At 40.0% G+C, this 12,884-nt stretch overlaps 1 protein-coding gene across 1 annotated transcript; it reads left to right on the top strand.

Moving 5' to 3' along the window:
- The first annotated feature begins 2,759 nt into the window (after positions 1-2,759).
- LOC146616968 (G protein-coupled receptor family C group 6 member A-like) lies at positions 2,760-12,433 on the top strand. The gene is made up of 10 exons (XM_085372915.1): positions 2,760-2,953; positions 3,040-3,206; positions 3,469-3,578; positions 3,893-4,630; positions 4,789-4,917; positions 7,252-7,378; positions 7,551-8,465; positions 10,928-11,410; positions 11,473-11,890; positions 12,319-12,433. Exons 1-10 carry the CDS (start codon positions 2,760-2,762, stop codon positions 12,431-12,433), a joined length of 3,396 nt encoding a protein of 1,131 aa, XP_085229041.1.
- The last annotated feature ends 451 nt before the right edge of the window (positions 12,434-12,884 follow it).

Raw genomic sequence — 12,884 nt, 5'->3', positions numbered from 1 at the left:
ACGAGTAACAAAAGCAGAGAACAACAGGACTGTGGCATCTTATAGCGAAGGAGATACTTTCCGCTCCTCATTTATTCACAAGCAGTCACCACAGCAAGTAGCTCCACGTGCGTGATTTGGCAGATTTTTTTTTTTTTACATCAGATGACTTTTGTGACACGACTTCTGTCAGATGCTCCATGTTCCAGTTTTCATGTTGACATGGTGATTTAAATAAGTAAAGCAGTGCCTTTTAACAGTGAAATCATATGTAACAAAAATAATAAATCTGACTTTCCTTCTTCCATTTTGTACTTTGCACTTGGATTTAGTTATCAGAAAAAAACTTGTAATTGTTATATTGTCAGAATCTATCAAGAGACATGTAGTGAAACTGACATTCAGTGCACTGGATAGATGCAAGAATGTTACTGATAACCTGATACTTCTGTTTAACTTCCTCTTTCATATGTGTGACCGTAGCACAAGATTGCTCCTTAACCCATTTAAAAAAAGAACTTTGATCTTCGAGAATTTTATCTCTTCTTCATTAGGACCACTTGTTCAACTGCTTGTTAAGAGAAATATCTAATCAGCCAATAACATTGCAGCATCTCAGAGCATTTAAGCAAGTAGGCATGGTTAAGATGGCCGAGCAACAAAATGGGAATGAAATGGCATAATTGTTGGTGCCAGATGGGATGGTTTGGGTATTTCGAAACTACTGATTTACTGGGAATTTACCACACAACTATCTCTAGTGTTTATAGAGTATGGTCTGAAACAGAGAAAATATCCAGTGAGCAACAGTTCTCTGGCTTTTTGATGTAAGAGGAGAATGACTCTCTCCACTCATAGGAAGGGAACACGAACTCAAATAGCCACTTGTTACAATTGAGGTATGCAGAAGAGCATCTCTAAATGTTCAACACATTGAACCACTGAACAAAGAAGCTATATGAGCAGAAAACCACACCATGGCTCAGTTTTCTCCTTTTCGCTGTCAGCTAGGAGGAGAAAACTGAGGTTTCAATTCACACAGGCTCACCAAAACTGATGAAGATTGGGAAAACGTTGCCTGGTCTGACGAGTCTCTATTTCTACTGTAACATGCAAGTGATAGGATCACAATTTGGTGCGAACAACATGAAAAAACAGCTCCATCGGGCCGCTGCTCCTGCTGGTATTATAATGTGTAGATGATATTTTCTCTTGCACATTTTGGGCCCTTTGGTACCAATTGAGGATCATTAAAAACCACAGACTACTTGAGTATTATACCTGACCATGTCCATTAATTTATGATCATCTCTGACTACTTTCAGCAGGATAAAGCACCATATCAGAAACCTTAAACTTTGTCAGACTGGTTCACTGTACTTAACAAAGAGTGCTTTGTACTCAAATGGCATCCAAGGTCAAGAGATTTCAATCTAAAGTGGAACAGGAAATTCACATCATGATATTTTACAAACAAAGCTGCAGCAACTGTGTGATGATTACTCATTTTAATGGGGCGGCATGATGGTTAGCACCATTGGTTCACAGTAGAAAAGTCCACTGTTAAAATCCAGGCCGGGGACTTTCTGTGTGGAATCTGTGCTTGAGTTGTCCCTCGGTACTCATGCTTCCTCTCACAATCCAAACATGCATAGGGTGGTTAGGTTGATTCTAAATTGTCCATAGGTGTGAATGTGAGCATGAACATTTGTCTGCCTTTCTTTGTTAGCTCTCCAACAGATCGGCAGCCTGTACAGGTTTCACCCAACCTCTTCCCCCGTGGCATCTGGGACTGGCTCTGGCTCAAGTGTCCCTGAATTGTGTACATGGAAGGAAATGGATGGACAGCACTTTTATGTGTAAATACACACTTTTAAATCCTCAAAGAGACTGCTAACAGCAGCATTGATGTGAATGTGTTTAAGTAAAAGTATTAGATGTAGTGGAGTATCAAAAAGCACATAAATCTATAAATTAAGCTTAAACGAATTTAGATACTTTCTATGCTTGGATATTTTGTAGCCTTATTTATTTTTAGTAGCACATTTTCACTTGTATTAATATGATGCTATTTTTTTTAACATATTCTTCTTGTGTTCTTTTGTAACAGAACAATTTGGGGGTTTGTTGAGGCAATAAAATCAGAAAAGCAGCCAAGAGAGACAAGGAAATGCATGCAGTACAGAGGTGTGTGCAACAAATCTTGTTTAACCTGATTAAAGATCACAGTCAAAATCACAAACAAGTGTTACAGATAAGACATAAGTTAAGAATTTAGCACCAGAGCCCTCTTACTTCTTTTTCTTACTTTAGCATCTATAGAATTATTTTTAAGCCTATTGGGGAAATACCTAGCATTGTCTTGCCAAGTATAGTAGGATAGTATGTCAGTATTATATAACAGCACTGCCAACAGATTGGTTTACTGAACTGTAAGCCAAATTATCTTTATACACAGTGGATATGAGTAATGTCAATACAACACCTGTCCAAATACTTCTTATCTTTTTTTTTAAACCACACTGAAACTCATCAGAATAATTACCTGGAAGTAGCGATAACATTTTCACATTCCATGTCTTGAAGTGACATCAAACCCCATGTGACCATAAAAAGCCCCCCCCCCCCCCCCAAAAAAAAAAAAAAAAGATAAGCAGTATTTCAAGTTAAAGAGGTTTATCCACAGCTCTGTCTTCTGCAAACACACTGAAGGGATACACACAAGTGATTTTTCAGAGCACGTTTTCGGAGATTATTCGAAGAAGATTTCTACTAACAAGATGGACAGCTGGAGGAAGATGAAACATTCTTTCAGCTTCTGCATCTTTTTTGTAGTTTTATCACACCATGGTACCAAATCCTTCGAACAGGCCACAGCAGAAGGCGACATCATTATTGGAGGATTGTTTCCGATTCACGAAAGCGTTAATGTCACTGTGAATTATGATGGCAGTGAAAACCAGATATGTGACAGGTGCTGTTACTCTTTAGCAATGAGTGTCAAAGTGTGTATTAAATTAGGGTATATTTGTATATAACATATCTGATTGTGTCATGCAGGTTTAGCACGGCTAACCTGGTCCAGTCTCTGATAATGGTGCAGGCGCTGGAGGAGATAAATCAGAAGCAAGAGTTGGGGAACCTCACCTTGGGATATCTTATACTTGACTCCTGTGGTGACGTTACTACCTCCCTGAGAAAAATCCCGTCCTTTATGAGGGGAAACTGTGAGTACTCTGAGGGGGGAAAAAGTGAAAAATATGAGAATTTTCTGGCTAGTCAGTTTGATTAATTCCTTTGTCTTAATTGTAGTTTCATAAAAGTAATATTATGTACATGCTGAAAAGCTACACTTAGTCAAATTTACACCTAAATAAAGATTTTTGCCCACAGTTTAGGTAAATGTAAATGTAACTGTTTGTAATCCTACTGTCTTAATATAAGTTAATGTAAATGCCAGTAATTGTGTCACTGAATACATTTTTGCAGGTAACACTAGTGCACAGCAGTCTTCCCCTGTCCTTGCTGTCATTGGTGGTTACTACTCAGAGATAGCCATAGCAGTTACAAGGCTACTCAACCTGGAATATATACCCGAGGTATGACTGACTATTTGGGTCTATTATGATTATGATGATGATGATGATGATGATTAGTAGTAGTAGTTATCACTGAATGTAAAGTCTATTAATCAAACAGCAGCAGCTATTATTCAGAGAATGGATGAAATGACCTGATATACCTTTCCATTCTGTACTCAGCTAACAAGCTGTGATAATACAGTGCTTAATTTTTTCAAACTTGTTGTAAAACATAACCATAAATATCCTTGCACTGTAAAAGAATGAATGCAGGCAGAATATGAAAAGCATGTTTCACTTGTCCAAACAATGTTTTGTGATTATTTCCACAGATAAGTTATGGTGCAACCTCTGGCCTTCTAAGTGATAAAACCCGTTTTCCAAGCTTTATGAGGACTGTACCACAAGATAATCACCAAGCTCGTGCCATCTCCGAGATTCTTGATAATAATGGATGGACTTGGGTCGGTGTGCTGACAACCGATGGTGAATATGCTCGCTATATAACTGAGCGGCTCTGGTACTATACAAACCAAAAAGGCATCTGCTTCGCCTTCACCTCTGTTCTTCCAGATAATTTAAATGATTATTTGCTGGGAAAGAGCATTGAGTCTACAGTCAAAACCATCATAGATAATGAAAACGTCAGTGTCATTGTGTCCTTCGCGAAACCTGACCATATGATGTATATTTTTCAAAAACTTCTCAATGATCCTCAAGGAACAAGGAGAATTTGGTTGGCCAGTGATATTTGGTCACAATCACCTGAAATACTGAATACAAAAAAACATACTTTGAGTGACATAGGAACAATCATTGGGATCACTTTTAAATCTGGAAACACAACCAAGTTGAAGCGATATCTCGATGACCTTGATGAAAATCCAAGCCACCACAACAACAACCCATTTTTAAAGCAGCATGGGTCAACTTCATCGGAGAAGTTAAAGACTATGATATATCCATCTGCTGTGTTCAGTATAGAACTGGCGGTTAAAGCAATAGCTCAGGCTGTTGAAGACCTCTGCACTGAGAGAGACTGCAAGACAAAACGCCCATCCCCATTGGAGGTAAATGCTCTCTCTCTCTCTCTCTCTCTCTCTCTCTCTCTCTATATATATATATATATATATATATATATATATATATATATATATATATATATATATATATACACATACATACATACATACATATGACAGAGATCTCAGATCTCAAAACCAACCAGCTTATCTACACCATGGCAGCAGTGACCACTGAGATGCTTGGTACAAGATGGGTGGAAGATGAACAGCACAAGGAGCAGTACCCTCCATGGAGAAGGAGGCTAGAGGCCAAGATGCAGGACTGCAGAAAGGTGATAATGAAGAAAGGGGTGCCTAAAATTGCAGCAAGCTGTGCAGACCTGAGGCCTTAAAAACTTAAAGGCGAAGACTCACAGCCTTGTCAATAAAGCAAATGGAAGGCCACAACCCAAAAAAGGCTCAGTGGCTAGTTGATTTAAGAGCAAACCACATCTCCCTGAACAGGATCCAGTGACCATCACAGATGCAGACATCTAAAAAAAGGGTCCCTAGTATGAAGAGTTGAACAGCACCAGGGCCTGACATAATTCATGCCTACTGGCTAAAGAAGCTGACTGCACTTCACGAGCATCTGGCAGCATAAATGAACCAGCTGCCAATGGACGAGAGACACCTGGAATGGCTAAACGAAGGCTTGGACAGTAGAAGGGACCTGTCCCATGCAACTACCAGCCAATAAGACAAGACCATACTCACCAAGCTGTGCACTGCCTGGATGCCATGCCATGGATCCTGAAAAGTCTGGATTAAGAACTGATGAAGTAAGACCTTCATCAGGAATACAATGTGGCTGGGGGAAACAACTGATTCTGATTCTGATTCTGAACACTAGAGACCAACTTCAAGCCAATAGCACAAGTTTTCATCAAGTCTCCACTGCTGTTCTGCATGGGCTGAACCCCCTCAGTGAGATCATTAAAAAGACTGGCTATGGATTCCGACTATGGAATGGAGTAGTCAATAGCCACCTCTTCTACATGGATAACATCAAGCTGTATGCCAGTAGTGAACGAGACATCAGTTCACTGATCCACACCACTTGATCTACAGCAATAATATCAACGAAGCTTTAGGAGATATAGCTCCTCTCTCAGCTGGGCCAGTGACCTCCACACTGGGTGAGTGGCTTTGGCAGATTCCAGGAACAACATCTGAGATCTCTGTCCAGAGAAATGCAGTCCTAGAAACAGCAAAGATATTGCACAGAAACCTCAAGAACCCTAAAGCTCCCTCCACAGAACTCTCAAGCTGGAGCTTCAAGAAAAAAAAAAAAAGATTGCAGGAGAAATGGGGTATATATAGTAGTTCTACCAGCCTTCACTCCCCATGTGTATCAGTCAGCCTTGGCCACTCATGATCATGTCACTGGTTCTATTGTTGGACTACTTTTGATAGATACTGACTACTGCAGACCACGAAAAACCCACAAGAGCTGACGTTTTGGAGATTTTCTGACCCAGTCGGTTAGCCAATTTTTCTTGCTTTTAATACATCAACTTTGAGGACAAAATATTCACATGCTCCCTAATACATCCCACCCACTAATAGGTCCTATGATGAAAAGACATGTCTCTGGTCATAATGTTGTACCTAATCTGTGTGTATGATGTTTTGTCCTGTCCACTTTAGATACATTATTTTTAATCAATATTTTCACACACACTGCAATTTCAGTTACGAGGAGCCCTATGGAAGGCAAAGTTCCACATGGATGGGAAAAACTATTCATTTGATCCCCATGGTGACCTCAACACTGAATACGATATCGTCCTATGGAAGCAGACTTCAGAGTCTCTAGACGTAAATGACATTGTAGCTCGCTACAGTATATTGCAAAATAGCCTGACGTTCATCTCGCAGGAAACAAAACATGCTTTCTACATTTACATTGTAAGTAATAACTTGCCCTCCACTGTCAAATTGTTTTATTCTTCTTCCATTCATTCATTGTTTTTATTTTTAGATATTCACATTATCTACAGTCAGTGTTGGCAGGATTAATATATTGTTGGACTCATTGGTGGTTCATTCATAAGCCATGTTGAATTGATATTTAAAAAAATATTTAAGATGTGTAGAAGATGAATCTTACCAATTCTGGTGATTCACTAAATATTACTCTAATGCTATGCTGATATTGATATTTCATATTTAAAGAAATCACTGTTGATTACCATGTTATTTGATACAGACTTTGGGTTAAATTATTAACTCTTGCACTGTCAAAGGTCATAATTTGTCTCTCTACTGATTTTGTGAATGAAATTAAAGGCAATCTGATCATACTTAGTTGTGCTAATATTGGCATACTAAAATGATAACCTAAGTATTTGAAAATTACCATTATCATCAGCAAGAACATAGGTTTATTTTATTTGTCATATATTTATCAATGTCAATACTCAATTTAAGGAGATTTTCTTGAAAACTGAATGACTGTGTGTACTGGATTAGCTCCTCAGTTTCTTTTTTACTTTCCTTCCTTGTTTTTTTCTTGTTCTTGTGTTGTTTAAGAAGCAGTTAGCATATAAAAACTTGTGTGTTAGAATAAAGAGAGTACACTATACAGACTGTAAAAAAAAAATCATGATTCTTTCTTCTCTCAGGGAAACGTGACTTCCAGGTGCACAGACAGCTGTCAGCCTGGCTACAGTAAGACTTCAGTTTCGGGCCAGCCTCGTTGCTGCTATCAGTGTGAACCCTGTGCTGAGAACACCTTTTCCAATACCACTGGTATGTATTATAAAAGAAACAGTAAACTCCATTTGTATCAGTTAACTGTAAAACTACATAAAAGCCAAAATAAGTGTTTTAAAATGCTTATATTGCAGTCTATTGCATTGACAGTTCAAGGAGTTTGAATCCAACTTACATATTCTAATGATCTTGTTTTCTTTCTTTTCAGATTCGGAGAAGTGCAATCCTTGTGAAAAAAACTATTACTCCCTAAAAGGCAGTTCAAAGTGTTTGCCAAGAAAAACTGATTTTCTGAAATGGGGTGATGTATATCTTATTGTGCTGCTGTCTTTTACTTCTTTAGGAGCAGTGCTTACCATTGTTGTTGGGATCATCTTCCTTGCACACTGGAATACCCCTGTTGTGCGCTCATCTGTTGGCCCAATCAGCATCATTCTCCTCCTCTCCCTTATGATCACATTTACTAGTGTTATATTATTTGGTGGTCCACCCAATAGCTATCAGTGTCAAGCACGGCAGGTGGTGTTTGGCTTGAGTTTTACCTTGTGTGTCTCCTGCATCATGGTCAAGTCCTTTAAGATCGTCTTAGCCTTTGAGTTTGACCCGGTCATTCAAAGTGTGCTGAAGAAGCTCTACAAGCCTTACCTCATTATTGCAGTCTGCATGGCAGGTCAAGTGGTTATTGTTACAACGTGGCTTATACACAGTCCTCCAACTGCTGACTCAGAGATCACACAGAACAACATGAAACTGATGTTTTGTAATGAGAAATTAATTCCTGCATTTGGAGCCATGCTAGTCTATATTGGCCTTTTGGCTCTAATCTGCTTTGGTGTTGCTTTTAAGGGACGAAAGTTGCCTGACTGTTACAATGATGCAAAGTTCATCACTTTTGCAATGCTCATTTACTTCATCTCCTGGATCATGTTTGGTCCAGTCTATGCCAATGTCACAGGCAAGTACATTCCAGCAGTGGAGATGGTTGTTATCCTCATCTCAGCCTACGGCATCTTGTTTTGTCAGTTCTTCACAAAGTGCTACATTATTCTGTGTAAGAAGGAAGCAAACACAGAGAAATCATTCCGCCGGGATATTAGGAATTATTCCAGGGATCACAAAGGCAGTGAGGATGAGCTGTCATCTAAGGGAATTCAAAACCCTACTTTATCTTTATCTTTGGAGTCATTCCCAAATTCCCAATTTTCAGACTCAATCACTGATTGGAGTTCCACCAGGCAGCCTAGTGATTCCTCAAACTCTCTCTCCCCAGTCTCGAACCCACAGCAAAACATACTTCAGAACAACCTAAATTCCTTTAACACCCTAAAGAGAATTTCAAGCTTGCCAACATCACTAATAAAATAATTCACAATTATTAAGAAGGCAACATAATGTTTCGAATTGCAGCACAAAGTGGAATAAATATGAAAGTCTGTGCATTTTTAGGACTGCCACTAACATTTTAAGTAATGGATAATAAGCACATTATTTTCTGATTCATTCAATTAGTTTGTGTCTTAAAATTTGTAATTTCCAACAAATTGTAATGTGTTTGGTCCACACTGTTGATGTAAAAATCCCCAAAACTGATAATATTTAGTTGATTTCAACAATTTTAGGAATTGACAGCATTCTGCATCTTTAAGTAGATGGATTGACTGGTTCGCAGGAGGATGCTTGCAAAGCCACTACAGACTGTTTATCCATTCATCCATTCTCTTCTGCTTATCCTCATCAGGGCCGTGGGGTGTGCTACGACAGGGTACACCCCGTACAGGTCACCACCCAGATGCAGTGCTAACACATAGAAACAACCACTCACATTCACACCTGTGGACAATTTAGATTCACCAGTCGGGCTTGCTCAGAGTGGTATGGCTGTAAGCTTGCAGACTGTTTGGTATTCTTCAAATCATCATTATCTTGCAGATTTATTGTTCTATTATTCTGGAATCACTGACTCGTTGAGTCAGGGTTAAAGGTCAAAAAAATACAACACAATAAATATAAAGAAAACTTTTTAAAATGTAAAACATTTGAAAACTTGTAAGCATCTTTCTGCAATTCTGTAGGGCATATTTGTTGGTGGTGCCTTTTAACATTATGTTGATGATTTACTGACACAGATTTGTTACATATTTGAATTTGATCATGTATTCTGTTATATTTTTGTATCTAAAGGCTTAGTGACTATATATAAGAAATACACATATACACTCACCAGCCATTTCATTAGTTCATCAGTTAACTCTTTTCCGGACAGTGTTGGGAACCCTTTTGGCTAACCATAGAGATGGTTGAGTGGGAAACCTGTTGGATTAGCAGTTTTTGAAATACTCAGATAAACAACCATGTCACGTTCAACGTAATTTAAATAATCTTTCTACCCCATTCTGATACTTGCTTTGAACTTCAGCAGGTCATCTTGACCATGTTTACATGCCTAAATGCCTAGAGTTGGTGAAAAATGATTGGCTGATCAGATGTTTGCATTAACAAGTAGTTGAACAGGTGTACCTTATAAAATGGCCTGTGGGTATATATGTAAGAGAATAACTTTTAGAATTTTTTTTTATCATCTGCTTGTATTCAGTGTATTCGGTTCTTAAAGAGTACTTCAATTCCTTATAATTGTTCATTCTTTCAGTGTTTCAGCCAAATCCTGAACTTCAACAGGTAACAAACTGATGAGCAGGCAGCATCCATTTCTGTGTTCATGTTGCTACAGTAGAATCACTGTGGTGATTGGTTTAAAATGTCTCTTTGTGCTGGTTTTCATTTTCGCTCTGTGTTTTCAACTTGTGTTCATACCTAAATCCTTACTACTAATCCTCATTAGGATCAGGATTTGTGTTGGTGTGTGGGACTTTAGTCTCAGGTGTATATTGTTAAATGGTAACTATGAGACAATGCATTGCAGATAATGACCAATGGAGACCGGGAACACCCCACAAGAGCTTCAGTTCTGGAGATGCTCTTACCCAGTCATCAAACTATCATAATTTGGTCCTTCTCAAACAAGCTCAAATCTTAGGCTTGACAAAATGTTCACTTGCTCCATAATATATCCAACCCACTAACAGATGCTGTAATGAAGAAACAATCCAATGTTATTGACTTCACCTGTCAGTGGTCATAATGTTATACCTGATATGTGTATGTTTGTTCTTTCTTGAATCAATTAAAAGGAGAGTTTGCCAGACGTAGAGTTTATATTCCTAAAACCCTGCCCCTACTATCTGCCGCGGGAATTCTCAGTTGTGTTTTTGGCTATTGTTTACATTCAGCCACAAGCTAGCTCCGCAGCAGCGCTCGGCAAACTCCATGACGTCATCAGCGCATTAGAGACAACTTATTTAGACGCTGTTTTTATCGTCACTGGTGACTTTAATAAGTGCAACTTATGGACTGTACACCCAAAACATCACCAACATGTGGCCATTCCTACCCATGACAAGAACACCCTGGGTCATGTCTACAGTACAACCCCACATAGCAAAATTGGTATGGCCCGGATCTGGCCCACACAATGTGCTTACTCATGGCCCACATACCGCAAAGAATGACGGCCCTTTGGTGGCCCAGATCTGGTTTGCCAGAGGTGGCCCATACATGCTTCAAGACCACAACCCTCAATCCGTCTCCCCAAGAAAAGCCCAGCCACCTGCCTAAATGACTACAAACCAGTTGAACTCACTCCAATCATTGCAAAATGCTTTGAGAGAGTGGTGCTGGCCTACATCCAGAGAAACATCCCAGACACTCTGGATCCCCTGCAGTATGCCTACCGGGCCAAAGGGTCCACGCCAGATGCCATCGCTGCTGCCCTTCACTATTCCCTCTCCCATCTGGAAAACAAAGACTCATCCATCAGGGTACTTTTTGTTGATTACAGCTCCAATTTCAATACATTCATCCCTAACAAACTCACTCACAAGCTGGCAACAATCGACCCACACCCCACCCTCTGTGACTGGCTACAGGACTTTTTGACTGGCAGGCCCCAGTCCGCCAGGATCGGCACCAGGACTTCAGCCAGCATTATTACAAACACAGGCGTTCCACAGGGTTGCGTCTTCAGTCCCATTCTCTACACCCTGTACACCCATGACTGTGTCACATCCAACAAGGACAACACCATATTGAAGTTCGCAGAAGCAGCTTTAGATACCTGGGTGTCTACATCACTGAGGACCTCACCTGGTCACTGAACACCACACAGCTGGTCAAGAAGGCTCAACAGCGGCTGTACTTCCTGAGGAGGCTGAGGAAATTTGGTTCGTCGGGCAAGATCCTCAGCAGGTTCTACAGCTGCATTGTGGACAGCACATTGACCAGCTGCATCACTGCATGGTACGGCAGCACTACTGCTGTGGACCGCAAATGCCTGCAGAGAGTGATAACAACTGTGGAGAAGATCATCGGGACCCCGCTGCCCTCTCTGCAAAGCATCTACCATCACAGAGTCCAAAGGAGAGCTGCCTCCATTCTCAAAGACTTCACACACCCCCAACATAGACTGTTCACTCTTCTGCCCTTGAGACAAAGGTTTAGAAGTGTGAAATCCAGAACATTCCGACTCAACAATTCCTTCTTCCCCACTGCTATCAGACTCTTGGACAGCTGACCTATTTTTAACTATAATAATAATTTGTGCACATCAGGCACATTAAGCCAGCACATTAAGCTCATAGATATTTTGAACACACATCCATTTCAAGCTTAAATTTGTGTCTTTATTTATTTATACTGTTTTTATTTATCATTTCTATTTCCCTATATTAACCGGCATTTTTGTGTGGACAGCAAAGAAAGAATTCCATTGCACAGAGAAATGCTTTCTTAGCACATATGACAATAAATGCTTTGAATCCTTTAATGTGGTATAAATTAAATGTTTATCTTCAAACAAGCTTCAGCGTCAGCATCATCCACGCCTGCAGCTTCAGCTTCAGCATCAGTCTTGCCTGGTCCAGCCTCTGCGTCTTCATCCTCGCCATTGCCAGCAGTGCCAACACCTGCTCCAATGCCTGCAGCTTTCACACCATCACCGATAGCGTCACCATCCGCAGCTATCACGCCGCCGTCTAGTCCAGCCTCTGCTGTCTCTACAACGCTGTCCGATCCAGATCGGCTTGAACCACCTCGCCTTTGCCGGCCACTTTCCAGGCCTTTAGCTGGATGTCATCGCCATCCGGGGGGGGGCCCTAAACAAGGTCGTCGCCACCACTGCCTTCCGCGTAGCCGGCCTCCAGTTCTTTCTAGTGTGACAGATATATGTTTTACTGCCCTACTTAAAAAAAAAAAACCTAATACAAAAATATTTGAATTATTCTTTACTTGAGCAAAAGTACTAATAGTATACCAAAACTAAAAAAAATTTAAGTGAAAAACTCATGGAGAGGATTATAAAGAAAGCCTCTTTTGCACTCACCACTTCATTAGGTACACCTGTTCAGCTGCTTAAGTTAAATATCTATTCAGCAAATCATAATGCAGCAAATCAAAGCATTTAGGTACACATGGTCAAGACACCGGCTAA

Source organism: Diplotaxodon limnothrissa, linkage group LG15, assembly GCF_057381915.1.
Source record: "Diplotaxodon limnothrissa isolate DT_005_m linkage group LG15, D_limnothrissa_male_GT1.1, whole genome shotgun sequence".
In the NCBI taxonomy this organism is placed as follows: Eukaryota; Metazoa; Chordata; class Actinopteri; order Cichliformes; family Cichlidae; genus Diplotaxodon; species Diplotaxodon limnothrissa.
This window is presented reverse-complemented; position numbering and strand designations above follow the sequence as displayed.